The sequence below is a fragment of the Microtus oregoni genome, unplaced genomic scaffold (assembly GCF_018167655.1).
Source record: "Microtus oregoni isolate MIOR12 unplaced genomic scaffold, Mior012 000003F_ref0000135, whole genome shotgun sequence".
In the NCBI taxonomy this organism is placed as follows: Eukaryota; Metazoa; Chordata; class Mammalia; order Rodentia; family Cricetidae; genus Microtus; species Microtus oregoni.
The window spans coordinates 11,389,235-11,417,188 of record NW_024543062.1 but is presented as its reverse complement, the minus strand read 5'-3'; the positions used below and the strand labels follow the sequence as shown (position 1 = coordinate 11,417,188).

Below are 27,954 nucleotides of genomic sequence, written 5' to 3'. Positions count from 1 at the left end.
GAATGACTCAAGATGGAAAGCAGCATTTCCAAAAATAAACTTTAAGTGGTCAAGGAACCTCGGGAAATATCCCAGTGGGCAGAGCACTTGTTGTAAAAGCATGAAGACCTGAGTTCAAATCCCCAGCACCAGAGGTGACCACAGACACATTTACTCCAGTATTGTGGTATTTCTGCAGCTTGCTGACTCCCAGCCTAACTCCGGGGTAACCGAGAAAGAGACCCTGTCTCAAAGGAATGGACAAGACAAAGAGTGGTAAAGCAGGACACCCAACACCTTTCTCTAGCATCTATACGCATATAAGGCATGCACACGTGCTCACACGCACGCACACACTTGTGCATTCACTTTACATACACCAATACACCCAAAATTTAAATTATCAAATTAGTGGTCAAGGGAGACATACATTCAAGTGGGGAGATGGCTTTTGATACTCTCAGGTATTAGGTAAGACAACTTTCAACCACGGAAACACAATATACTTCAGTATCTTAAAACCATTATTTTCTTTGCACTGGAGCTCACCTAGAACAATCTGGTCCATTTCAGTGTCAGGCTAATGAAACCTTTTAAATTAAACAACACAACTCTCTGACTGAGCAGGTTTCAACATTCAGGTGTGAAATCTCACCTCCCAGCACTCAGGCTGAATTATCCCCTAGCCTCTCAGAGGCAATTATCATCTGCTCCCTCCCCTAGGTAGCTCTCAGCTAGCACATATTCTCTGAGGCTCACATCTGGAAATAAAAACCCCCTCTGGGGGCCTCCTATGCTCTGGGAGTGAGAGAGAGAAGAAAAACAAGAACTTCATGCTGGTATAGACAATTTCTGAAAATACCTTCCTTTTTTTTTTCTTTTTGACACACAGTATAAAAGCAAATTGATAAAATGAAACCCTTATGACACCACAGTTAGGGGCAATTTTTTTAATAGAGTAAATTAAAATAGACTGTTCATCTAGAGGTCAGCTTCTTCCATTTACACAAATTCCAAAAATTTAGTAAAGGATATTTCCTTCAGTTGAGAGCGCATAATTAGGCGTTTTTGATTAGAGCATTTTCCTCCCGTTTAACAAGGCATTACAGATGTCCTCGACTTTCCTAGTAACCAGACAGCCCTGCTTTTGGCATCCTTACAATTTTAAGACTGAACTGTCATATAGAAAAATTACAGCTAGGGTTTCTCTGTACAATCATGACTCTGAAGTGGTTATGACATGCCCGGACTCCCCAATGGAACAGATATGGAAATCATATTCCATATTCATAGCCACAAGTCCTCCTTAGCGTGCACTTGGAAACCAAGCTCTGAGATCTGAATGACAAGGGCTTATTCTAATCACCATCAATTACTGCTGGAAGCATCAACACCAAGTGAGGTATGAAACCTGGACAGAAAAATGAAACTCTCGCAATCACTTCCTTCCAGGGGTGCAGGAACACATGAAGAGGTGCGACCCAGAGAAAGCCATGCACGAAGCATGGTGTGACGGTTAGTTATTGTTGTTTTTAGAGCTTTGTTTTTATCGTTTTTAATTGTGTGTATGTGTCTGGGTATGTGTGTGCGCACAGGTGCTTTCAGAGACCACAGGTGTCCTGTCCCCTGGAGCTGCAGTCACAGGCAGTTATGAGCTGTACAACGTGAGTACTGGGAACTGAACTCAGATTCTGGCAAGAACAGCAATCACTCTTAACCACTGAGCCATCTCTTTTCAGTTCCCCGGGGTTAGTTTTTAACTATTATCTTGCTACCACCAAGAATCACCTGAGAATAACATTTTCCTCCTGGATCTTGAGGAATTATCTAAATCAGGATGGACTGTAGGAAGATTCATTCACCTTGAATGTGGGAAACATCACTGCCTAGGCTAGGAGTCCTGAGTCGGTAAGAGTAAAGAAAGCTAGCCAAATACAAGCATGCATGTGTGCATTTGTTTCTCTCTGCTATCAACTGTAGACGTGGTATGCCCAGATCACTGAAATCCATGCCACTGTGACTTCCCTAATGATAGACCATAACCTGGAATTGTAAGCTAAGTCAATCGTTCCCTCTGAGTTGCTCTTTGACATTTTGGTTGTGAGCCTAGCCTTTAACAGCTGAGCCATCTCTCCGGTCCCCCTAAGTTGTTTTTGGACAGGGTGTTTCATCGCGACAACAAAATAAAACTAGAACACGTGACTACCAAAATCCCAGCTTCCCTGCAGAGAGACGGAACACTATGCTTGGTAAAAAGGACTCATTTTTCACAGCAAGATTCCCCCTGACATCTGATCCAATTTACAAAAATTCGATTTATACCAATTTTGTCAACAGATCAGTCCGGGGAGCATAACTAGAGATAGGTCTGCATTTTAAATGGGAGGCAAGGCCTCTCTGATTGAAGTTCAAACTCAAACATCCTGGTTTAACAACTCCATTAATGACATTAAGCACAGATCTAAAGATTACTCGGCCCCTTTATCAGTCGCATGTGTTATTTATGGGACAACCTATCAATCATGTCTTCCTCTTATTATTTCCTACATTCTGGTCCTAGGCTATTTGGTCTGCCAAATTAATACATTCCATCATTGCTGCAAATCCAAACAATGCTTGGTAAAAGATTAATAAAATAGTTGGGCTCTCTGCAACCACATACACACCCAGAGAGATTCATCAATGTCTTTTTATTTGCATATCTGGCTGACTGCCCCTGCAGCAAATAAGAATGGCGCAAAGCACAGGTATGCTGGATTCTGGTTTGCATTTAATTCAGGGTGTCAATCTGCTTCTGTTTTAATTACATCCATCTTGATATGTTATTACAATCCCGTGAAAACTTCTTTTCATTATATGAATGGTTATAAACATACACACATGACAAACAGTTGTTATAAATTTCCTCCTTCAGCAATAAACAGACTAGACGCCTTAGCCAGCACATCACGTGAATCTTGTATTTTGAGTTCTTCAGAAGAAAGTCTGAATCTTCATCTCAAATACATTCCAAAGTTCTGTTGCATATATTCTGCTACCAGGGTGAACGGAACTGCTCTAAATTTCCCCAGGTTACACTCTGAAGAAAATAAATTAAGCCCCACTCAAAAAAAATTAAAGATGTTAAAGTAGGCCACAACAACATCTTATACCCAAGCAATTATCTTTCCGCTGGACATTCCAGAATGAGAAGCCTCACGGTATCGCTGTAATAGTTTTGTTTTTTCTTAATACTTTCATTACAGGAGGGTGGGAAAGGGTTTTTTTTTTTTAAACACACCTATAAAACGGGGCAATAAATTTCAAGGTAATATACTACTATGGGAGCATGTGGGATGGGGGAAGAATGTTTTTAAAGGTTCTTGAAATTAAGTAACAAACAAAATATTATTAAGGAAAAAAATAGGATGTTCCATGGGTGTTCCTACTGATTTTGGTTTTGAAAAGCATTCTTACGGGATATGGATATACCTCAGTCGGCGGACTGTTTCCCTACCATGTACAAAGCCCGAGATTCAGCACATAAACTAGGGTTGTAGTGCACACCTGTAATGCCAGAACTCAAAGTAGAGGCAAGAGGTTCAGGAGTTCAAAGTCATCCTACACTACACAGAAATGTCTAGGCCAACTGGGGCTACTGAGGCTCTGACTTAAAAAACAGAACTTTCTTCCCTTATTCCCAATCCTTGCACTCACCAAGAATAAGGGAAAATAGTCTCCTAGTTTCATTGAGGAACAGCTGGGACCTTTAACTCCCAGTGTGATCTGGAACAGATCAGTTAATCCTTGAGAGCCGGTTCCACTTGCAAAAAAAAAAAAAAAAAAAAAAAATGAGGGGCAGAAAGAACTTTACCGCTAGGGACATTGTCTGTGCAAAGAACACCAATGTTCTTCAGAAGCACAGCCTCCAGATGTGGCGTGAAATGGATCCAAAGGCTACTCAGGACAAGGTTAGGCCCTAATTTTAAGATAATTCCTCCTAAAGATGGAGCTCTAATTTTCTAAAGTAACTGCAGAGAACACTAAATCAAGAAGTAAAGAATTTACATACACAATCACCAAATTCTTGTCAACTACAGAAGAAATGAGTGGTGTGTGTGTGTGTGTGTGTGTTTTCCCCCTTCATTTTTAACTATGGGAAGTGGTTCACTAAATTAATAACCTTTAGCCAACAGTGGCAAAGACACTAAAAGCAGGGTGGAGGGGTATCAGGTGTGGTATCCCACACCTTTGATCCCAGCCTTGGGAGACAGAGGCAACTGAATCTCCGTGAGTTTGAGGCTAACTGGGTCTACATGAGGAGTTAAAGACTTGCCAGGGCCACAAAGTGAGATCCTGTCTCTGGAAAAACAAGATGGGAGAAGAAGGGAGGGAGAAGAAGGGAGGGAGGAAGAAGGAACAAGAGAAACACAGAAGGGGAAAAGAGAAAGAGAAATGAACTTTTTTTTCAGCATAACAACTGAGGGATAGCTACAGTACTGGGTGATGTCTATTAAGGCCCTTTACGTTCTAAAATATCACAACCCTCAGAAACTACAAATACCAAAAATAAGGGTTGCTTTGTGGCTCCAAAGGGTAAGTGTAGGGACAACAAGGAAAATGACATTTCCCACTTATCACTACAACTTGACCCTAGCAATGGTTTATTTTAGGATTCAGAGTTTAGCTGCAGTTGGAAGTATCAGATCTCGGCTGCACAACCAAGGGTCACAGTCTCTGTTTGTAGGTGGTGGCCCAGTTACTACCTACTACACAGTACTTTTAGAAGGAAGCTCTGCGGACGAAACTTAATCCTCACCCTTATTAGCCGTTACTGTCACTCATGAACACGATAAACTTCCTCCTTCTCCTCTGTGGCTCTAATTCTTACTGCACCCAGGTTTTACCAAAGTCCTGATACCAAGAACATATGCCACTATGAGGTTCAGGAACAAGCCAGAATGACAGTAAGTATTAGAGAAATATTTATCAGCAAAACCCTGTCTTGAAAAAAATAAATAAATAAATAAGTTATTAAATATTTTGTTTGTATTTAGCATGTATTAGTTTGATTTGAGCTAAGATCACAAGTATAAACTAGAACAGCACAGGCAACTCTCTAACCCACAGTTAATAACACCAGAGTACCTCAGACGGTCAATGCTCAAATAACGAAAACGTAGGAATGCTAAGGTTTTGACATTTCAGTCACAACTCCCAGACACTTTCCATTTTATCATCTGTATTCCTACTTTTGATGACTCTATTTCGGTGAGGGGAAGGAAGCAGGAAGCAGGGAGGTAGAGAGTGGGTGGGTGGTGGGTAATGCAACGGGACCCTGAAATCAGCGTGTGAAAGAAATAAGCATTTCACATGAGTTCACGTTCCAGGTCCCCTTAAAAGTACATGGAATTGGAGACTTAAACAGGACATAGAAGCCTGCACTGACACAGACCCTTCCTAAGTAAGAAAAAGCTGAAGCATGATATAAAACCACTCATTCCCACCTGCAGCTACTAAAGCAATGGGGGGAGGGGACCAACCTACTCTTTGTGACCCTGCAATGGTGCTTACTGGCTGATACGGAGAAAAGAAAAAACAAGAAATAACCCCTTGTTCTGCAGGGGGATTTAAATGATGTGAAGAAATAGTTCAGAAGGGGAAAGAGGACACACTTAAGAGCGTCCCTCATAAATTCTTCTAAGTCCCCACTTCTAGAGGGACTGGGTGCACCGACACAAGACCTACATTCATGACAAAGTTCGAGACCATGTATTAGAAGTGCTCTGCCCTCGCTAACAGTATCTCCCAAACTGTTTTTTTAGGTCCCCTGGGCTTGATTTTTACCTAACTTCTTCAGTCTTCTTTCTGATTTCCACAGTTTTGAATCTACTTGAGTTTTTTATGTTGCCATCAAATAAGAGACTGCCATCCTTTTACCAAGTGGTTTTCCTAAATCTATAGCGTACTGGGTGTAACCCCAAGCCTGGAGTGCAAGGGAAGTGTTAAAAAGATGTTACTTCTTCACTTCAATACAGTGAAACTACACTTAGTGTATTGTAAATATACACTATCAGGACAGGGTAAAATGATGGAAATTCACCCTCAGCAGCTATGCACACCCATATGTACCTGTACACACACACACACACACACACACGCATGCACCTTTCATTAGGAAGTGCAGCTTTCATCAGGAAGAGCTGTTGACCTTCTCATCAGAGGACTTCCAAATCACACACAATCCTTGGGATCCAGATTATTACACGATCTACTCCCAACAGTCATTTTCTGTGTGTGAGTACCTTCTAATCTTAACAACATTCTCTCAAACTAAATAATCACTGTTTATTTTCAACAGTGTAAGAAAAAAAAAAGTTTTATATACAAGAGTCCCAGAATCTACCACAACAAACTACTCAGGGTTTGTTTTGAACTCCCTAAATCAAATGCTTTGTTTTTGTTTGTTTGGTGCAATGCTGGGAGACTGAACCCAGAGCCTTGCACATGCTAAGCAAGTACTTTAACACGGAGTTACCCACTCTGCCCCCTAACTCCATTGTTCAACCTTTTTCCAACTAGGTGTCAAAAGAACACAGCTCTCAGAACCTATCACTAACTTCATGGCCCACATTTTTAAGTCTACTGAATCATTTGTATCTTGCCCAAAATGGCTACAGCAGTTAATCTCCACAACTAACAAGAATCAGAGAGAACCATCCTTCCAATTCCCCTCACACAAAGCCCCCTCCAGTGAAGCTTTGCCTCGAAAGAGTGAAATAGAGTTCAGCAAATACATTAAAAAAAAAAAAAGCTTGTGTTCATTTACACACATGCAGTTCACACGCTTCCTTTTTTCCATCACTCAGAAAGTCCTCAGATCACAGAGTTATGTACACTGTTCAGAACTGAAATGCTGGGACGTGACCTCTTTCACTCAGCAACCTCACAGCCAAACTTCACAAGGCAGAAAGTGAAACAAGCAAGAAAGACTGCAATCCACACCCACAGAACGAGAGATGCTCTGACCCTCTGAATTACCACTCTGTGCGCTTTAGCAAGCCAGCTAATCCCAAACCCTTGTTTTAACACCAGTGTCAAATTCCTTTCTCATCCCAACCTTCTTTTCCAGGTGGCTAAAAAGCAGCAATACATGAAACTTCTTAGAAGGGACCACAAGGAGATAAAACATATTGGCTGGAGGGCAACTCGCTGGCCTGGGAATCAAAGCAGCTGTCACGCTGAGAAAGAGTCTTTAATGAGAACCATTCACCAATACTCACCTCTTGGTGGGTTGAGAAAAAAATCAGGGAGACAGCTGACATGAGGCAGAAAAGGGATCAGAAAAAGAAAGGAACATCTCTCTTAATATCTCTCCCTCACCTGCCATTCCTGACTTCTACCATCACCCCCATCATCCTACCCTCAGAAATCACCAAACTCCAAGATCTGGAATGAGTTCTTTGAGACCTTAAGCCATTCTCCAGACTGGCTTATGGCTACAATGCTGACACAACTGCACAGCCCCGTGGCCAGAGAGATTTAGGAGATAAGTCACTACCTCCTCCCCCATGATCCAAATTCACACTCATATAATAAAGACTTTTAATTCTACAAGAACAAGTGGTGCTAAAACATATTTGAAAGCAGATCATCCTGCTTCAGTCTCAAACACAACCTATGAGAAACCTGGAAAAAGCTCTGTTCCTTTCCAGCCTGAGAAATTCACTATAACCTAGTCTCCATCTCTCCATTAACAGAGAAGGGAGGGTAAGGACACTTTTAGAAGGTGGCTTCCCAAGGAGGCACAGACAACTATTTAGAAAGGCTAAGTATGGCTGGTGGGTCTCCTGGTCCCTAACAAGAACTTCACTACTATTGTACACGTTCCTATCAGCCTTCCTCAGCGGCCCCTGATCTTAACCACTCAGTGTCTTCTTAATGGTCTTCCCCTGTGTAGCCTTCAATAATCCTTTAGAAAGCTCTCCCCTTGCTACTACCTCATCTACCAATCACTACACCCTTCTAGGACTCATCTTTTCCAGGAGGACTTCTCAAGGACTGGGAATGGAGTTCAATTAGTAGACAGTATACACAAAGCCCTGGGTTCAATTCTCAGCACAGCCAAACTAGTAGTTGAGGTACAAAGCTATTTCCCCAGCACTCTGAAGGTGAAAGCAAGAATATCAGAAGTTCAAGGTCATTCTCCACTACCCAGTAAGTTTGAAGCCCGCCTAGAGTGCATGAGAACATGCCTCAACACACACACGCACACACACAATACCTTTTGAACACTTCAACTTTTCTCCCTATCTTCTCTCTAAAAGTCTTTAGTTAATATTATTCAAGTACCTGTTTCAAAATTATTTTGCAAGTGTCAGATGTAAGTTATCAGCTAAATTGCATCCTTCTTCAAGACATTATAAACACTGTAGGCTACTCATGCTACTACTGCCTTGTACATATTAAGCACTCCATAAATATCTACTGAGTGGCACAAAGAACATGATAAACTTAATAAATTAAATTTTGAAAATAAGTTACTAGCGCCTACTAGACCTAACAGATAAGTCTGTCAAATTCCATCTAACAGACTTAGAAGACTACTGACACTTGGGTGAGCCCTGAAGCAGAACCAGGAAGCGAGGGTCTGAGGAAAGCCTGGATGTGACCCTCTACACACCAGAAATAAGCCCTCCCTTTTCAGAACACTGCAGCACCAGCAGAGCTCTTGTCTGCCTAAGTCTACCAGGGTCATCTTTCTTTCCCTCTGGTCAGCTGTACCAAAAGAAACACCCAAGCTACAAAGAGGTATAGGATGAGAAATAACTGATTTGTAAAGTTAAATTTACAGCCAGGATACCCATGGCTTCCTAACAGAAACCTACACAATTCTGAAAAGCACCATAGCTGATACACCAGTGCATGCTGTCAGTACCAGGCTATCAGCATTTCCCATTTATACTTTGATTCCTAGAAGCCACCCTGTTAAAGAGAGAGAGAGAGAGAGAGAGAGAGAGAGAGAGAGAGAGAGAGAGACAAATGCCAAGTGGGGTAACACGTGCCTCTAACCCCAGCACTCTGGAGGCTGGAGCAGGAAAATTTTACTGAATCTACAAAGCCAGCCTGTGCTACATACAGAGCAAGATCCTGCCCACCCCCCAAAACTGAAACACATTTAGAGGTTATTTGCCCTCATCTTAACACCCAAAGAGTACCCAAACATGCAATACTGTTTCTAAATGGTACTTCTGCTCCTTAACTGTGTAATGAGAACACACCGCTCAACTTTAGCCTCCTCACCTACCCTCTTATCTTCTATCATGAGACTCTTTGTAATCACACACTTGAACTTCAGGGCACAATTACTCAAGACAAGTGTCCCTGCAGAATATGCAACTACCTCAGCCAGTTTCGCGGCTTATAACATGTGGGAGATGCCAAGCTGTCCTCTGAGCTTCCATCTTCTTAAATAAAAATCTAACCATTTCAAAGAATAAGCATAAAATTACAGGCTGCCATTAGGCTTATTACTTTTCATCTAGTGTCTGTAAAGCCATAGCTGGTCTGGAAGTATTCATATCCAAATAGTCCATTATCAGGAGCTTCTTCATGGAAGGAAGGAAGGAAGGAAGGAAGGAAGGAGGGAGGGAGGGAGGGAGGAGGAGGAGGGGGGGAGGGAGGGAGGGAGGGAGGGAGGGAGGAAGGAAGGAAGGAAGGAAGGAAGGAAGGAAGGAAAGAGCGAGCCACCAAGAAGTTACTAAGGACAAAATCTGGGAGTCAGTGTTTCAGTGCACAACCTAAGTAGTATGTGATCTACCACCTGCCTGAAATGGCTCTAAACTGGTGTTCTAAATTGTAAGCCTGACCGTCCAAGCCAGAATCTCTGGCTTCTTTATCATAACATCATACCAAGAGCCACCTTGACGATTCATGGCAAAGATTTTTCTCATTTATAAACACAAGCATGTGTTCAGAGTTACTCTTGGTATCTGTGATCATTCTTAGCACTTACACACTCCTAGCACACATCTCTATCCAAGTTCATAGTTCAACTGCCCACTTCCCTCATAAGCCTTCACACTTCTTGGTGATAGTTCAGGAAACCTTGCAAGTTTAGTGTAATGGGCATCAGAGACTCTAGCAGTCATGACGAGTTTAGGTTCTGACCGACCGATGTGGACACAGAGTGCTAACAGCCAATACACAAGACACACTTACCCACCCCCAACCCCCACCAAAAAGGCAAATATGGTGACTTTTATCTGTCACTGCATGGTTTTAATAGGTTTATTAACATGTTTTCTAAAAAGACAGAATTGAGCCTCTGAAAATGTGACCGACCAGAATATATAATACTAGAGAACTGTTAATTGACTGAAGAGAGACAATGGTGCTGTGGGGATTTCTTAAGCCATCTGAATCATTTATACGCCAGAGCTTCATACAGAATTATTCACAGGTGCCATCACAGCAGGTCTGCAAGGTGAGAGGGAGCTCAGTGAACTACAGAAGCAGCAGATGTGAAATGCCAGTTGTTGAACCGGGGTGTTGAATGCACTGGAGTTCTACTGTCCTGTCTACTTTCTCATAGGAATTTAATGTATATTTTTTAAAAGTTAGACCCTTTATACCAAAGCACCACTACGTATGTGATTTTATGGTAAACGTGAGAGTATCATAGCATTCGGCTAACCAAATTAACCTAGGTTTTATGTCTAGTGAAGTAGTTGAGACGTCAATTGCAGCACAGAAAGAAATGGTATTCAAGGTACATTTTGAACTTGGTCTCCTTTAAATATTTTAAAGCTTAAAAAAACGGGAACAGGCATATTTTTCTGTCAAAAGATAAAGTCCAACAGTTACTTCAAACACAAAACAAATGCATAACTTACTTCCATCTCCACCTGGCCCTCAACAATGATGATGAGCAGACAGGGGCCCCCTCTTGCTGGCTAAGAGGGGCCACCCAGCAGGGCATGGCAACTACCCAGAGAGCAGAACCACTTCTAAGCAGCTTTTACAAGTTCTTTCCTTCAGCAACCACAGGCAGCCTTGCTGTGCCAAAATCCAGGCAGCATTCTCTTAGGATACATGATGCCGTTTCAATTCCCATTTTAAAACAAGAAAGAGGTCACACTGCAGTACCCATCCACCTTTGCAAAGTTATAAAAACCATGGCTATAATCATCCTCAATGGTGACGTGCAACACTTAGAAGCCCAGAGATGACCAACTCTAAAACCAACGATTAACTCATGTACCAGCATCAAAATCTCTGGTCACCACCAATACCACTGTCATCCCTGTCCCTTCCTTCCTCCCCATCCAGGAGCCACTGGCCACTACTCGCCACCGTCACCCCAGCCACAAGCACTTTATGGAAGTGAACAACACTGACAGGAAGACCACCGTATTTTTAAAAATACTCAAACTTGAAATCCAAACACATCTCTAGAACCAACATCCTGAACCTTTAGTCAGTGCATGCAAGAGCCAAGCTCTCATTAACAAGGCTTGCTTTGGCCCCTCTGAAACAATACCACAATAACAGCCCGAAAATAAATAAATAAAGGGAAGGGAAAAGTTTCCTCAAACCATTATGTCAGGTGCAATGAAAGGCTAGAAACCAACTTCTATCTTGGTTGTGTGCTGGACCAACCCAGCAGAATCTCAAAACCTCCTGTGTGTGATTGTGTGTCTTGAGGGTGGGGAAAGGGAGACAGAGGGGAAAGAAAGCAGTTAAATTTATAAAAACCAATGACCAGTCCTAGCACCAAAGCAGATTTTCCCAGGCACAGATAGTTTTCTGTGATCCCTAGACGGGCTCCCTCCACTCCTTCCATCCAACAAATACACAAACACACATACCCCAGGAGCCTCTTAGCAGACAGGAAAATGTGCATTTGAAAAATCAAGGCTGCCTGCAGGTGCCTAAGGAATAAAGAAAGACACACAAACACATACACAAAGCAAATCACTTGGGGGGGGGCACATACAAAAAAAAAGCAGAGGGACAATTGGTGACAAGCCCTCCAGCAGTCAGCTAGGATTTTATTCCTGCTTCCTACCAGTCCTCCCTGGTGTACCTTCTTCTGTCCTTCAACTAAATTGCTCATGTATACACACACACACACACACACACACACAGCAACACACCACACGCAAATAAATGTATGTGTGCGGATAATACTGTCATTAACCCTTTCTGCAAGAAAGCCCCATGCAAAATACAGAAAGATATTCCATCCTTTCCTCTTCTCCCCTCCTCCCTCCTTTCTCCCAACAAGGAGAAAACGCCCCCTTACCCAGCTTCACCAAAAAAGGGGAGGGGGTGCAGAAAAGCCACAAAACCCTATCAGCCTCTGGTGCCCAGGACATCCAGAAAAGGCATATACTAGACAGCCTCACACACACACACACGCGCGCGCACACACACACACACACACACAAGCATGGGAACATATGGCTCTGGAGAAAGCACACAGAGAACCGTCCACAGGCGCCCCAAACCCAAGCAGAGACTTCCACCAGCCAAGAAGCCATGATTGGGGAGGGAGATGAGGAGGAAAGGAGTGGGGGCAGAGCCATCCGTGAAGAAGGGGGGCGCATTGTTGTGATGCCCGAACCCCTTTCTTTCCACCCATCTGCTGTGGAGGGAGGTGGGGGTGCAGAAGGGGGCGCAAGGGAAAGGCAAGCTGGACAAGAACGAAACCAGTATAAGACCAGACCAGGCACACCGCTTGGCAATTCCCTCCTTGCTGCCTATCTGCCCCCAGCTTCCCCCACACACAACCCCACACCCAACAATAAGACCTCGGCCGAGACAGACAGCTTCGAGCGCGGCGGGGGAGGCAAGAAAACCGGGGTGCAGCCGAGTGGGGGGTGTCATGCATAAAAGGAAACCATGGGGTGAACGGGAAAGGGGGTCCCCCCTTACCTCCAGCGCTTCAAAAGTAACAAAGCTGGTCATGGCAAATCCATCAATGATGTCCTCTTCGGCTGAGGTGGACTCTCTGCGCTTCCTCCGCGGGGGTCTGGGCCGGGACGGGGCGGAGGATGGGGGCTTTCCATTGTCTTCCTTGTCGGAGCCCGACGATGAAGCCAGCGAGGGAGCCCGGGTCCGGCCGGTTCCTCCACCGCCCGCCGCACCGGTTCCTAACCCGGCCCGGGAGCGTCTCTCCCGGTCTCGCTGTGATCGCGACCTCCGCTTTTTCCGGAGTCCATGTCCCCGCGTCGGGCCATCCATGGTTCTTTTAATCGCGCCGGGGATCTTCCCCGTTTGCCTACCCGCGCGCCACAGGCTCGGGCCGCGGCCACACACACACACACACACACACACACACACACACCAAGAAGAAAAAAATTGACACCGAGCCCTTCCTCCTCCTGCACGGGCTTTTCCCTCCAGCCGCGAGGAAGGGCGCGGGGAAGGAGGCTGGGAGAATAAAAAAAAAAAAAAAGCTGAAGAAGAAGAAGAAGGGAGGGCAGGGGGAAAAAAGAAAGAAAAAAAGGGGGAAGGGGCGGGGAGACGGGGAGGGAGGGACTGGGAAGCGAGAGGGCGAAGTGTGGGGCTCCCCTCTGCACCGAGGGTCGGAGATGCCTGCGAACAGAGCCGAGCAAAGTAATGGCTGAACACACAGGTCTCCTTTACAGAGGAAAGGGGGGAAAAAAATAACTCACCAAGCAGGCAATAAATCAGAATAGCGGAATGCTTTGATCAAGAGACTGGGGAAGCCCTCCCCGCGGCCATGCTCTCTCCCCACCACCGAAATCGCCTTGCTTCTCGCTTTCTCTAGAGACCCCTACCCCCAATTTAAAAAAAGAAAGAAACCCCGAGGTCCGAAAAGGTCACGGTGAAGTGAGGGGTGGGTGGCAATGAACTTCACCCGCCCCCTCGTGCAGGAAAACACCCCACACCTCCTCCTCTCACACACACGCCTCGCAGAAAAACTCACTCCCGGGCTCCCAATTCTTTTTTTAAGAAATGTATCCAAGGGAAGCCAGGGCTGGGGAGCGAGCAGACAGGGGCGAGACCCCCCAGAGAGGGGAGCATAACCAGGCAATCACGAGCGGAGATAGAGGTTGCCGGGGGAAAGGAGGAAGGGAAGGAGGAGGACGCTAGAGCAGTTGTGGGATTTTTTCCTTGCCCTTTTTTTTCGGTCTTCGAGGTGGGGAGGAGGAGAAAAAGATGAAAGAAGAGAAGAATTGCAAAGCCTGGCGCGTGCCACCGACCCCCTCCTCACATACACATGCACGCACGCACACACACACACAAATTGTAGGTTTCCCCCCAACCCCCAGTTCCAGAGGTCACCCTTCCTCCAAAAAAAAAATTATAAAGGAGGGGGGTGAGTCAGTCAATGAGGAAAGCAAAGAGCAGTCTCCAAACCGAGATACACCGGTGTGGTGCCGCCGCCGCCGCTGCCTCTTCTTCGCGTCGCCCCGCCTGAGGAAGAAGCGCTGGGAGATGCCGCTCGCTCACTCGCTCACTCGCTCGCAGCTAACGCTGCCACAGCCGCCGACGCCAGAGCCCCGAGCCCGAGGGTGCACGGCGTGTCCCTGGGCGGCTGCAGCCAGAGCCCGGGCACGGCCTCATCCTCCGCCCGCCTTGCTCACACAGCGCCCGCTCCTCCCCCTCCGGCCGGCCCACCGCCGCCGCCCGCCTCGGCCCAGCCCCGCGCCCGCCCGCTTGCGGTCTCTCGCTCTCTCTCCCCCTCTCTCTCCTGCACGCGCGCTCCAGCTAGAGCGCTCTGGAAGACCGCCCTCTTCGCGCCTCGCTCTGCGCGCGCTCCCGAGGACCGCCCTCCTGGCTCTCCACGCGCTCCCGAGAGCTAACCCCCCTCCCCTCGCACCTCACTCGGCGCGATCCCGAGGGCCGCCCCTTCCCCTTCGCGGACTCCCGGGAACCTCTCACGCCTCACCCCCCCCCCAGGGCGCGCTCCCGAGGACCGCCCCTTCCACTCATGCACCACTAGCTGCGCGCTCCCGAGGACTGCCCCTCCCCCTCGCGCCTCACTCTGTCTCCCGTGCGCGTTCCCGTCCCCCTTCCTCCCGCGCGCCTCAGGCCCGGCTGGATCACGTGACCCGCCCCCTCCCCTAGTTGTAGAGTGTGGAGAAAGCAAAAAGGCTGAGGGGCTGGCCACCGCTCCACGAGCCCAGGGCATGCGCGCTGGGGCGGCCGGGCCTGCGCACTTGGGGGCGGAAGGGGTCTCCAGAGGCTGTGGGGTATTTGTGGAGGGGTCGGTCACGGGCCGGTGTGGAGTTGAAGTTCGAGGGCATGGAAGCTGCCCCGACATCCCGCCAAACGCACGGAGGACGCTCGCTCGCGCGCACGCGTGCCGGGCACCTTTCTCCGGACACTTGCTCCTGGAGTCCCTCATCTGCACTCCTGAAGCCCTTGCTGGGCTAACTCCTCTGAAGTACCTCTAGGTGTTTTCCCTGCGCGTGCCTGTGCGCGCGCGGGCACAGTGCGAAAAGTGCGTGCAGCGGGAGGAGGTGCCAAAGCTTGGCCCCCAAAGAGGGTGCACCTTAGGGACGAAGGGCGAGGGTGCAAGAAGGGCGGCCCAGGGCTGCGTCCAGGCGCAGCGAGACAGCCAACAGGCAAGAGTTGAAAACTTTTCCCCGCCTGCGTGGAGGAACACTGCACTGCATGCCTGAGTGCCCCTGAACCCGAGTGTCCCCAGGCCTCCACCTTTCGTCTCCTTGCAGGGGACCCTATGGGGACCTGCTAGCCGCTTTGGAGCTGCCAGAGATCGTACTTGAACCTGGAGTGGGGCACTGATTAGCCCGGGGAAGCCCCAACCTGAGGACCCTTTGGACTACAAACCGCAATCCCTATCGCTACAGGCTTCATTTACTGTTTAGCTGCAGGAGGGTGGAGCGGAGGTGGCTTCCCCGCGTTTTCCAGCGCAATGTAACTGATGCTTATAAAAAGTTGTATTAAAGAGCTGACTACAGCCCAGAATCGATCAACCAAAGCTACCAGCCTCTCTGAATAAAATAGCTGTGCGTTTTTCAGGGCACTGGAATTGATCTATACTCACCGACAGCCTTCTCTCAGCAACCTCTTAGTCGCTTTGCATTCTGTCCAAGCACATAAACACCGTGGCAATCACCCCTCACCCCTAGCAGCCCACACTTGGCATGAAGGAAAAGAAAACAAACTGACATTAATTGCTCACAATGAGCCAGGCTCACCGTGTTACAATGCTTTGTACACGATTTCTACTGTTCAGAATCCCAGTCTGCATATAACTGAACTGAAGGTCAGAGGCGGTGGAAGAGAAAAACTAACGTTTCTAAAATAGATGGATGGATGGATTTTTTTTTCTTCCACTCAACAGAGATTAGGGCATCACAACTGTAGGATTGGGGAATACAGTGGCACCCCAAACAGAAGTGCTGGGATCTTAAGTTCTGGCAACTGGGTCTCTTTGTTCTTAACACTTCCAGAGTTAGGGGTTGGTTTCTCATTACTTTGTTTTTAAATCACACTTCAACTTCCCCGTTTTGGGAACCCGGGATTGTGACTTAATAAAAATCAGAGTGGTAGATATGGATAGTGGGAGACAAGGCGACAGAAGGAGAGATGAAGTGGAGTGTGAATAAGGCAGGCTTTATGTCTGTCCAGGGGAACAAGCCATTTAACCTTAGGCAAGACTTTTAAATGACTAATTTTCTCATCTTGTGAATCAAAGAAGTTCAATTAAATGTTCAAAAGTTCCCTTTTAAGTCTCCCAAGGCCTTCTCAAACACAAAGCGTCCTTTCTGAACAGATCGTGTGCTTTTTTTCCCCTTGAGAACAGTGATGTGTGGTATCTAAACATATAAAGAACAGAGTGCTACCTTCAAAAACTGCTTACCTAAACTGACGGTTGCTGCCCCTGGAGCAGTCTATGTTAACCTCTAGGCTGTTGTTACCTGCACTGGCTGCAACCCACAGTGAATATATCAAGCAAATCCCACAAAATAAAGGCTAGTTCCCTGTCATTCACTCCCTGGGCTCACTTTCAGGGTCCATCTTTTTAAGGATATTCTAGTTTTCTTTCGCTGCTGTGATAAAAAAAAGAAAGAAAGAAAGAAAGAAAGAAAGAAAAAAAAGCTCTAAATGGAAACAACTTGAGGAGCAAATGATTTATGTGGCTTACACTTTGGGGTCACATTCTATCACTGAGGGAAGTCAGGGCATGAAGCTGGCACGAAGACCACGGAGGAATGCTGCTTACCGCTTGGTCTCTGGCACACTCTCCCTCTTGTAGCTTTGTTACACAACTCAGGATCACCTGCTCAGGGATGGCACCACCCACAGAGGGTTGGCTCTCCCATATCAATCAACAAGCAACTTCCCCCACAGACTTGGCAATAGACCATTCTGATCTGGGCAGTCTCCCTCCCATGACTCTGGGCTGTGTCACGTTGACAGCTGAAGCTAACGAGGACGGATGTAAGAGTTGTCCTCAAGGCTGACAAGATTCTAGGAAGCCAGGAACTAGCACTGTGGGTAGAGTCTCTTTGCACAAACTTTGGAGATTGGGTTGGGGAAAGTGTGAAATTGGCAAATATAATAAAAGGCATTATATTAGTGACTTTTCACAGTAGCCCTTGGCAGTTATGTCTTTAAAGAGTAATGTCTAGTTGGGGGAGGGGGGGAGGTGGATCGTAAAATACTGTAACCAAGAACCTTGCCTCTGGCAAGAGTAATTTGCAAACGCATTTTGGGATAATGTTTAAATGACTTTTTTTCAGGGGTCCAAGTGTACTGCTCACTAGAATTGGTAATGGCTTTGGGGGTCAGAATTTCATAGTATTCTCCCACCAGAGAATTAAAATTACTTATGGGTTATATTGCTCTTATTTGTCTCTAAATTCCATCTCATCTGTTTAGATCACTAATGAATGATTAATAATACTGCATAATAAGCTAAGCAATTACTGTGCATGGCACTGTTCCAAGGGTATTAAGAATAATATCTCAATTAATTCTCATAAGTTTTATTTTTGTGTGTGAGTTCATATACGAGTGTGTGGGAAGGAGGTATAGACACATGCATATCCAGGTGGGCACTCTCCTGCCTGCATGGTGGGGCCAGAGAAGAAAGTCTCCTGCTCGGTCACTCTCAGTTTCCTTTCTTTGGGACAGATTCTCTCACAGAGCTTGGAGTTAGGCTGACAGCCGGCAAGCCCCAGCAGTCCTTCTTTCTCTGTCCTCAACAGGACTGAGATTAAAGGTGGGTGTGAACACGGTTAGGTTCTTTGATAGATGCTTGAGATTCCGGGTCTCTCGTGCTTACTTAGCAAATGCCCTTAACCACTGAGCCATCTCTCCAGCCCAGTTTTTGCAGAGTTCAAGGAAGATTTCACTCTTCGGTGTTTATTTTGCATAGAGTAAACTGGGGTTTCCTGTTCAGCATCTTATTCAAGATCAAGGCACTCTACGACCTGTCACAGGAGAGAACAGAACATGTAAGGAGGAGATTCTGATAGGCTGTGCTCCAGGAGAAAGCATACATTGTCACAGAACACTTCTACGCTTTGTGTATATGCTGAAAGAATTTTGAACGGTATCTTAGTAAGAGTTTTGGCTGTTGAGATATACACCCTGAACAAAAGCAGCCTGGGAAGGGAAGGGCTTATTTCATCATACAGCTTGTTGTCCATTCTCCAGGGAGGTCAGGGCAGAAACCTGAGGCAAAAACTGATGCAGAGGCCATGGAGGAAGGTTGCTTCCTGGCTTGCTCCTCATGGCTCTCTCAGCCTGCTTCTTTATAGCACCCAGGTCCACGAGGCTAGGGGTGGGACCACCTACACGGGCCCTCCCACATCCATCGTCAGTCAAGAAAACACATCACCCCAGAGGCTTGCTCACAAGCCCTTCGGGGATGAGGGGCTATTTCTCTCACCTGGGATTCCGGCTTCCAAAATGACTCCAGCTTGCGTCAAGATGACATAAAACTAATCAAGACAAATGGAAAGATCGTGAAGGGGAGAGTAAGAACGATTCAATAGAGAAAATATCTGTGATATGATATGCTTCTCTGGTTCCATTCCAAGGAGTCAGAATTTCAACGAAAATTCTTGGGGTTTGGAGAAGTGGTTCCCGCTGGTTAAAGTACTTTGCTCTTGCAGGGAACCTGGATTTGATTCCAAGTGCCAACGTGGTAGCTCATGAATATCTGTAACACGGGTTCTGTGGGCTACAATGCCCTCTTCTAGCTTTCTCTGCCAATAGGTACCCACATGGTACACAAACATGCATGCATGTAGGCATATAATAAATAATAAATCTTAAAAAGAAACACGATAAACATTCTATCTTGTTAGTGTTCTGAGACAGGGACTCATATAGCCCAGGCTAGCCTCAAACTTTCTATGTAGCTGAGGACAACCTTGAATTTCTGATCCTATGCTTCGTGAGTGCTGGAACCAGACACTATCATACCCGGATTTTTATGCATTGCTGTGAGTGCAGCCCAGTGCCTTGAGCTGCTAAGCAAGCAGTTGACCAACTGAGCTTCATCCCACCTAGGAGAATACTGTTATTATAGCTCAACTACTTCTCCGTCTTCCACTCACGGATACTATGCCTGTTACCAGGTTTTCTCCATTACTAAATTTTTATATTCCTCTACCTTGTTCTCTGGACTCTGCCAACATGGCAATTATTAGTACATCATTCTTGACGTTATATCCCAGTATATAATATTTGAATTTAATTTATTAGGAGAATTGATTTTTAACTCGAGGCAGCGAAGGTTTATGTTTTGGTCGTTTATATCTCTCAGTTACTTTGTGTGCATGCCTGCACAGAGAAACCAGACACACAACGGAGACAGTTAATGATCTATCCCTATGCCATCTCCAAATGAGGAAATAAAGCAACTAACACATTTAGCTTCTCTTCTTTAGCCCTCCTAAGTTGTTTTTAATATCGCTTCCTAGGGAGAAGCGATAACTTGTCTTAACTGACAGGTAGACCATCAGCAAATAACATTGTTGTAAGTTTGCCCGAATTATCACCTGCTGGTTTTTCCCCCTACACGTTTGGAAGTTGTTTTTCAAACTGCAGTTTTTTAATGTTAAAAAAGAAAAGCCAGGAAGGGATGCATAGTTCAATTTATTAAGCATTCTTTCTATTCCATAATATTGTAAGACAAACTTTCATCATCTCTGCAGGGGTCTCTGGTGAGTGACACTTGGATCAACCCATATTCCTCAGACTCTGCCTTAGGAAGCCAAGGAAAGATGCTTGCTGCTGACCAAATGATGCTCTTCTAATAGAATGGTTGCAGCAAATTTAATAAGCTACATACACACACACACACACACACACACACACACACACACACACAAAACCCACCGATCTAGTCAGTATTTTTAACCCTTTCCAGGGCATTATTTATGTTCCAAGTCTAGAAATGTGCAGATGGAAGAACTGATGGGTAGTCATTAAAAAAAATTTTTTAATGATTCCTTGAAGCGACCAATGACAGAGGTCCATATTTATATGTGATCAGGAGCCTGAGAATCAATATTCTATTGGATTCAGTAGATGATTCGTGTTGAGCTGTGTTTTTGTCTTATTTCAATTACTGTGTGCGTGTGTGTGTGTGTGTGTGTGTGTCTGAGTACACATGCTCAGGTGAGTGAACATGCCTGTAGAGGCCAGAAGAAGGCATTGGATATCCTAGAACTGGACTTAAAGGAGGTGGTGACCTGCCCTGTGGGTGCTGGAAACCTAAGATGGTTCCTCTTCAAGAACAGCGAGTACTCTTAACCACTGAGCCATCTGTCCCAGCCCTGTGGTTTTTATTTTTATTGGAAGAAGAGTACACCCTCTAAACCAAATTCAAATCAGACAACATCCCAGTTGACGGAAGTATGTACACTTTAGAAATTAGAACTATCTAACAAACAGAATAGGGGGCTCTGTGAGTAACTCAGTGATGGAGTGCTTGCTTAGGTCTGCACAGGTTTGGCACCTCAGCTCCACAAGGTAATAATAAAATAGATTGGCCAGTGGTAAGGTGGCTTAGCAGATAACAAAACTTGCTGCTATGCCTGATGACCGAGTTCATTCCCTAAAAACTCATAGCAAAAGGAGAGAACAAACTCCCAAAATTTGTCTATGATGCCTGCATCTGTGCTCTGACACAGACAAAAATCAATATAATTAAATTTTTTACTATTAATAGCAAATTATATAGTCCAGAGGTCAGTGCAAGGTCTTATTTTACACGTGCTTGGATTTATTTGTATGTATATTTGTGCTGATGCACAATGACACAGCGCGTATGTGGAGGTCAGAGGGCAGCCTGCAGAAGTCAGTCCAGTCCCCTCCTTCTACCACGTAGGTCCCAGGGATCAAATTCAGGCTGTTGGGCTCTGTTTGTCAGGCTTAAAATTAACATGGAATCAGACGTGGTGGCTTATGCCTTTAATTCCATCACTGGGTCGTGGTTTAAAGTAGGCTAGACTGTATAGTGAGACCTTGTCTCAAAACACCAGGAACAATAAATGAAGGCTCCAGGGGGACATGGTGATTCCCACCTGTAATCCCAGCAGTCTACCCATAGAGAAAGGAGGACTGGGGTGTGAGGCCGAAGTTAGAGGTCCATGACCTATATAAAAAGGCAGGTGTGCCAGCCTGCATTTGTAATCCTGGCACTGGGAGCTTGAGACAGAAGATCCAGGCATATTGGCACACCATGGTGGGGTTGGATCATGCCTATTATCCCAGAACCTGGAAGGCTGAAGCAAAGAGGAGCCCAAATGCCAAGTCACCCTGAGCTTCATAGAAAGTTCCAGACCAGCCTGGGCTATGGAAATGAGGCCCTGCCTCCACTCTCTCACTCTGTATAAAGGAATAAATTAGATACCAGTTTGGTTTTAAATGAAAGTATTTGTATTTAAAACCTTTCCCATATTGTACTCTAAGAAAATGACATTCGAGGTCTTAAAGAGACATCCTTCTTCTACTAATTACATATTCACCTGGTATCCATTTCCACAAATGAAATTACTCTCGGCACACATTAATTGACATAATTACTGAAATACCAAAATCAGATTAGCCCTGTAGCTCAAAGAGAAGGAGGAAAGAAACCATGGCTCCAGCAAATTGCAAGTGTTTTTTTTTTTTTTTTTAGGGCTAAAAAGGTTTTTCCACTTGTATATACTTTGAAATAAAGCTAATAAAACATGGCTATTTCATTATTCATTCATGAGACAATTCAAGGTTTTTAAATGTGTTTTGACTGTATTGCAGTTTAAAGTTCAGTCTTTATAATATCCTACATTTTGTTGATTGTTCTTTTACTGTCCATTATGCATGTCTTAGTGGCATAGCATGCTTAAGAAAAATTCTATCCACAGCTATTTCTGTCTTCATAATTGACGATCATATTGTCAGCCTGGAAACAAAGGGCGTTGTTGTCTTTGCAAAGTGCTTCTGCAATTCTCGGCTCTTTTCTTCCTAAAACACTGACATCAAATATTGTTCTCCTTGCTTTGGGTTCAAATTGTCTGATTAGATTAAGAAAATAGCCAAAAGAAGATATGTGTTCATACTGGGGTTAGAGAGATGGTTCATTGGTTAAAAGTATGTTGTGCTCTTGCAGAGGACCCAAGTTCAGATGCCAGCACCCAAATCAGGCAGCCCAAAACTACATGTATCTCCAGCTCCAACACCTCTGGCTTCCATGGGCACTGGCATTCACACGCACACACCTCCAATCCCCACCCCACATAATTAAACATAAAGTTAACATTTTTAAAAAAAGTCGTGTTAATATAATTCTACAAGTTGAGCAGGCATTGAGTCAGATGTATAATATAATCTATAATAATATATAATACACAATTTGCCTATAATCCTAGCTCTCAAGCACTGATGCAGAAGGATTAATACAAGTTTAAAGTAAGCATAAACTATATAGCAACACCCTGTCTTAAAACACCATAAGAAAAAAATAAAAGACATATTTCGGTTGTTCGAAATGACATGCGATCTGTTGTGTCTTGGTCTCTCTTCCTCATTTTCATTCTCTCTGTCTCTGTCCTCTCCCTCTGTGTGTGTGTAAGCATGTATGTTTGAGTGCAGTGTGTACATTTGTGTGTGGAAGCCAAAAAAAAACCTAACCTCAGATTTCATCCTTCTTGTGCCCCGCCCCCTTTTTTGTCTTTAGAGAGGGTCATTCACTGACCTGGAGCTCACAAGTGGGCTAGCCTGGTTGCCAAGTGAGCCCTGGAGCTCGGCCTGTCTCCACCTGCCTAGCACTGAGCTTCCAAGCAGAGACTGCCATGCGCTGCTTTTTAATGTGGCTTCTAGGAATTGAATTCAAGTCAAGCACTTTATCAGCTGAGCCATCTCACCAGCCCTCCTATTCTTGCCACTGAAAGGGTAATCACTTGCACAGCTCACCTATCATGAATTCTGTTCCAGTGACTGTAACTATTATTAGAATTCCATGGCTTTCCAAATCGTTTACCAAAAAAAGATGGCATTCTCTCTCACCACCATGGTCTCATTATGATTTTCTCTTCTCTGCACAATGTTTTCTCCTTATTGCAGTATTTGGGTTTTTCCCCCCTCTTATTTAAGAACAAGTTCCAGAGGCTAGAAAGATGGTTCAGTTGATAAAGTAAAAAAAAAAAAAAAAAAAAAATTAAGGGCTTGCGTCTAGGTCCCCAGTAGTCAAATAAAGCCTGGTGTGACCATACACATCTACAGCCCTAGCACCTGGGAAATGAATTCTCCAAGCTCACTAAGTAGTCACTTGGTGAGCTCTGGGTCCACTGAGAGATCGTGCTTCTAAAGAAAAGATGGAGAGTCATATGGGAAGACACCAGAAGCCAAACTCTGGCCTCTACATACACATATGCATCATACACATACACACACACACACACACACACACACATACACAAATAACTAGTTCCATACTTTGGTGTGCAATTCTGCTTTTGTTATAATTGAACTCATAATTCAGAGAAACTTTGGACAAACAAATGCAGGCATGCTGTGTATTTATTCAAGAAGGAAACGGACACATGCTTCCTTTGGCCATTCGCTATTCACACTTATTACACACATCTTCACTGGCTATTGCAAATTTTTGTTTCTCACACATTATTGCTCATTTATTGTGTCTCCTAGCAATAGTATCCAAGTGTTACTTAAAAGAAATATAGTGAAACTACAACCAAAAAATACCAGAAAAAGGAAGAAGAAAGAGAAGGGGGAAAGATAAAACGTATTATTTCAAAGGGAAAAAAGGGAAGAGGAAACTTCTCAAACAATAGAGAAGAAATAAATGTTCAAAGAAGGCAGAGCTGGCAATGTAATTCTGTCAGTAAAAGTGCTTGCTGCCAAGTCTGATGAACTATGTTCAATTCCCCAGGACTCACATGGCGGAAGGAGGAACTGACTCCCACAAATTTTTCTATGATTGCCACAAAACACACACACACACACACACACACACACACACACACACTACAATAAAGTAATTTAAATTAAAAAAGCAAACAGTGCAACACAGAACATCTGATTAAATCTTGAAATAAAAATCAAACAAATCTACATTGGACTTTATTGAGACCATTAGGACAATTTGAATACAGAGCATATTCTTAAGTAATGGTATTAAATCAGTGTTAAGTATCCCACCGAGTTGCATTATGGCTATGTAGAAGAACATCCTCTTCCTTGGGAGATATATGCTGCAGTCCTCAGGGATGGAGTGTCAGGGTGTCTGCAGTAAATTCTTAAGTGATTGAACAATGCCTGTATATCAAAGGAAAGAAAGACAGAAAAGAGTCAAATGTGGGGAAATGTTGGCAGTTGGTAAATCCAAAAGAAGCTTGTGAGAGGCGTAGTTGTACTAACCCTACAACTTTTCTGAAGGTCTGAACACTACAAATGGGAAGCAGGGTGTCGGGAGGGGGGGTGTCTGCTATTAAACCAAAGCTTGGCATTTCTCCAGAAGTTCTGCATTTAATTATGTACAACAGTAAATCAACATGCTTAGCTGTGGGCCTAAAGGACAACATACAAGCGTCTAGAGCAGTGGTTCTCAGCCTTCCTAATGCTGTGACCCTTTTATACAGTTCCTCAGGTTGCAGTTACCCCCACCCATAAAATTATCTCATTGCTACATCATAACTGTAATTTTGCCACTATCTTTACCTGCTGAGCCCCTGATTTTTTTTTTTTTTTTATTTTTGAGACTGGGTCTCAGGTAGCCCAGATTCTTCTCAACTGAACTGTTGATGTGGGATGTCCTTCTATATGCTGTAAATATGTCTTATTACCACTGGTTAATAAAGAAGCCTGACTGGCCAATAGCCAAGGAAAACCAAGCAGAGAAACAGGGAGAAAGAAGGCGAAGTCAGGGAGATGCGAGCAGCCACTGGAAGAAGTAAGAGGTGAGGTAATAAGCCACGAGCCTCATGGTAAATATAGACTAATAGAAATTGCTTAATTTAAGTTGTAAGAACTAACTAATAATAAGCTTGAGCTAATAGGCCAAACAGTTTGCAATTAATATTAAACCTCAGAGTTGTTATTCAGGAACTGACGAGTCGGGGAGAAACCTCCAGTTACAAATTGTGACTGGGGATGACCTTGAACTCCTAATCCTCCTACCCCTCCTCCATAAATGCTGGAATTACAGCCTTACCAGCAAGCCTAGCTTTTATTAGTTTTGTTTTTGTTTTAATGTGTATGGGTGTTTTGTCTGCATGAATGTCTTCTCACCATATACGTGAATTACTCTCAGAGGCCAGAAGAAGGCATCTTGATCCCCTGGGACTGGAGTTACAGACAGTGTAAGGCTCTGCGTAGGTGTTGGGAATTGAACCCAGGTCCTCTGGAAGAGCAGCCAGTGAGTGAGTGCTCTTAACTGTTGAGCCATCTTTCAAGCCCCTTTTGCTAATATTTTAAGGCTTCCTCACTTGACGCTATTTCCATGAAAGGCCCTCAGTCATTCTGGAATTTTCTGAACTATTATCAGTCTAATACACTCAGGAGCTTTTTCATGAATGAGAGAGAGGTGACCAATACTTCTCTCTTGTTCCACTGGTCTTCTGGGAAATGAGATGACAGAGCAAAACCTGCAGCATGTAAGATTTGAGGAACTAAAGACAAGTCTGTAATAGGAAATTAGCACAGACAGCAAGCAAGGCATGAGGCCACGGGTATCCTTTCACAGAGACGACAGGACACAAATACAGATTAACCCGTATCAACTGCAGAGAAATCATTCTCCACTTGGAAGCGAATGAATGTTTTTAATTACAATTTTTGAGATGTGATTTATTATATAATGGAATTTCAAATTATCAGAAAATTAGTTAAATTCTGGCTTAAAAGCTTTCCCCTACAACTCTGTTTAATATGTGATTTTTTTTTCCCTCTTGTGCTGTATTGAACCTAGGTCCTTTAGCACTTCCTAGACACTGAGCTACGTGCCCAGTAATAAATTCAAACACTGTAACCATTCTTGAGAAGGAAATATTCTTTGAGTACTCCATCCTGCTGCCCATCCTGCCCCAATCCTGTTTTCTTTGTGTGTGTGTCTATGTGTGGGTGAGTGAGTGGGTGTGCCTACATCAACATGTGGATACCAGTTAGCCACAGGGATCCTCCTGTCCCTACATCTCCAGCGCTGATATTACAGAACCCTGGCCCAGCGTTTGTGGGTGGCTCCTAAGGATCAAATTCAAGCCTTTGCTCATTGAACCATCTCCCCAGTCCTTCCACCCCCACTTTCTAATTTGAAGGAAAACTATACCCGAAGGTAGTTTTCTGTTCTTACATTTTTGTTGACTATAAAGTGCAACTCAACCGTCTTGATCCACTAAACCCTATTCACAAGCCAAGTATGCTGATACTTGCCTGGAATGTCAGCACACAGGAAACTGCAGCATAGACTTCAGTGCCAGCCTGAGCTCTATAGTGAGTTTCAGACTAATCTGGGCTACCCAGGAAGACCATTTCTCAAAAGAACCAAAACGGGGCTGGAGAGAGGGCTCAATAAATAAAGCACTTGCTGTGCAAACATGAGAACCTAAGTTGAAATTCCCCAGGAGCCCATATAAAAGACAAACGAAGTAGCTTGGGTTGTAACCCCAACCCTACTCTGGCAAAAGGGAAGTGGAGATAAGAGAATCCCCAGAAGCTCATGGAAGTCAGAAAACAACTTGCAGGAGTTGGTTCTCTCCTCCAATCATACAGGTCCAGGGAAGCAAACTCAGGTTGTCGGGCTCCATGGCAGGCATTTTTACTTGATCTGGCTAGCCCAGGCAAATTGTTTCAGTTGGATTTTACTTTCTGAGATAAGATCCCTCACTGGCAAGCGAGCAAAACTCCAGGGCTCTGCATGTGGACCTCCTCAGCTTGCCATTACAAACACATGGACCAGCCGGGCGATGGTGGCACGCACCTTTAATTCCAGCACTCGGGAGGCAGAGGCAGGCGGATCTCTGTGAGTTTGAGACCAGCCTGGGCTACAGAGCTAGTTCCAGGACAGGCTCCAAAGCCACAGAGAAACCCTGTCTCGAAAAAAAAAAAACAAAACCAAACACATGGACCTGTGCTCAATTTTTCAAAAGATGGGTCTGGGACTCAAACTCGGGTCCTCATACCTGCAAAGCAAACACCTTCCCAACTGAACTATCTCTCCAGCCCAGGGTTCTTTTCTTACACTTGGCAAATGTCCTCGCTTGGCAAATGTCCTCTTAAGGTGTTACAGTTGATTTCTCTCATGCAGTATGACCCCTATATGTATTTCTTGTTTGTTTTTCTTACATATTATCCTAGCTTAACTTAATGGTTTCTGGATGAAATGGTAAAACTGCACATCCAGGCAGAATCCCACGTATGAAGATATCTCCCACCTTATACTGTTACACAAATATTCACACTTTTTTGGAGAGAAAAAAAAAGTAGTCATTTAGACATATGTGTGGTTCTGGAATCCAGAGGCAAAGGAAA

General features: G+C 44.7%; 1 protein-coding gene across 4 annotated transcripts in view; it reads right to left on the bottom strand.

Annotated features, from left to right (window-relative positions):
- Auts2 (activator of transcription and developmental regulator AUTS2) overlaps positions 1–14,653 on the bottom strand; it is a 1,102,310-nt gene extending 1,087,657 nt beyond the window's left edge. For all 4 annotated transcript variants that reach the window (XM_041648369.1, XM_041648371.1, XM_041648370.1 and 1 more), the window contains exon 1: positions 12,898–14,653. In XM_041648369.1, the coding sequence (XP_041504303.1) occupies positions 12,898–13,206 (309 nt within the window). In that variant the 5' untranslated portion in view covers positions 13,207–14,653. The remainder of the gene's footprint in view (positions 1–12,897) is intronic.
- Positions 14,654–27,954: the final 13,301 nt, after the last annotated feature.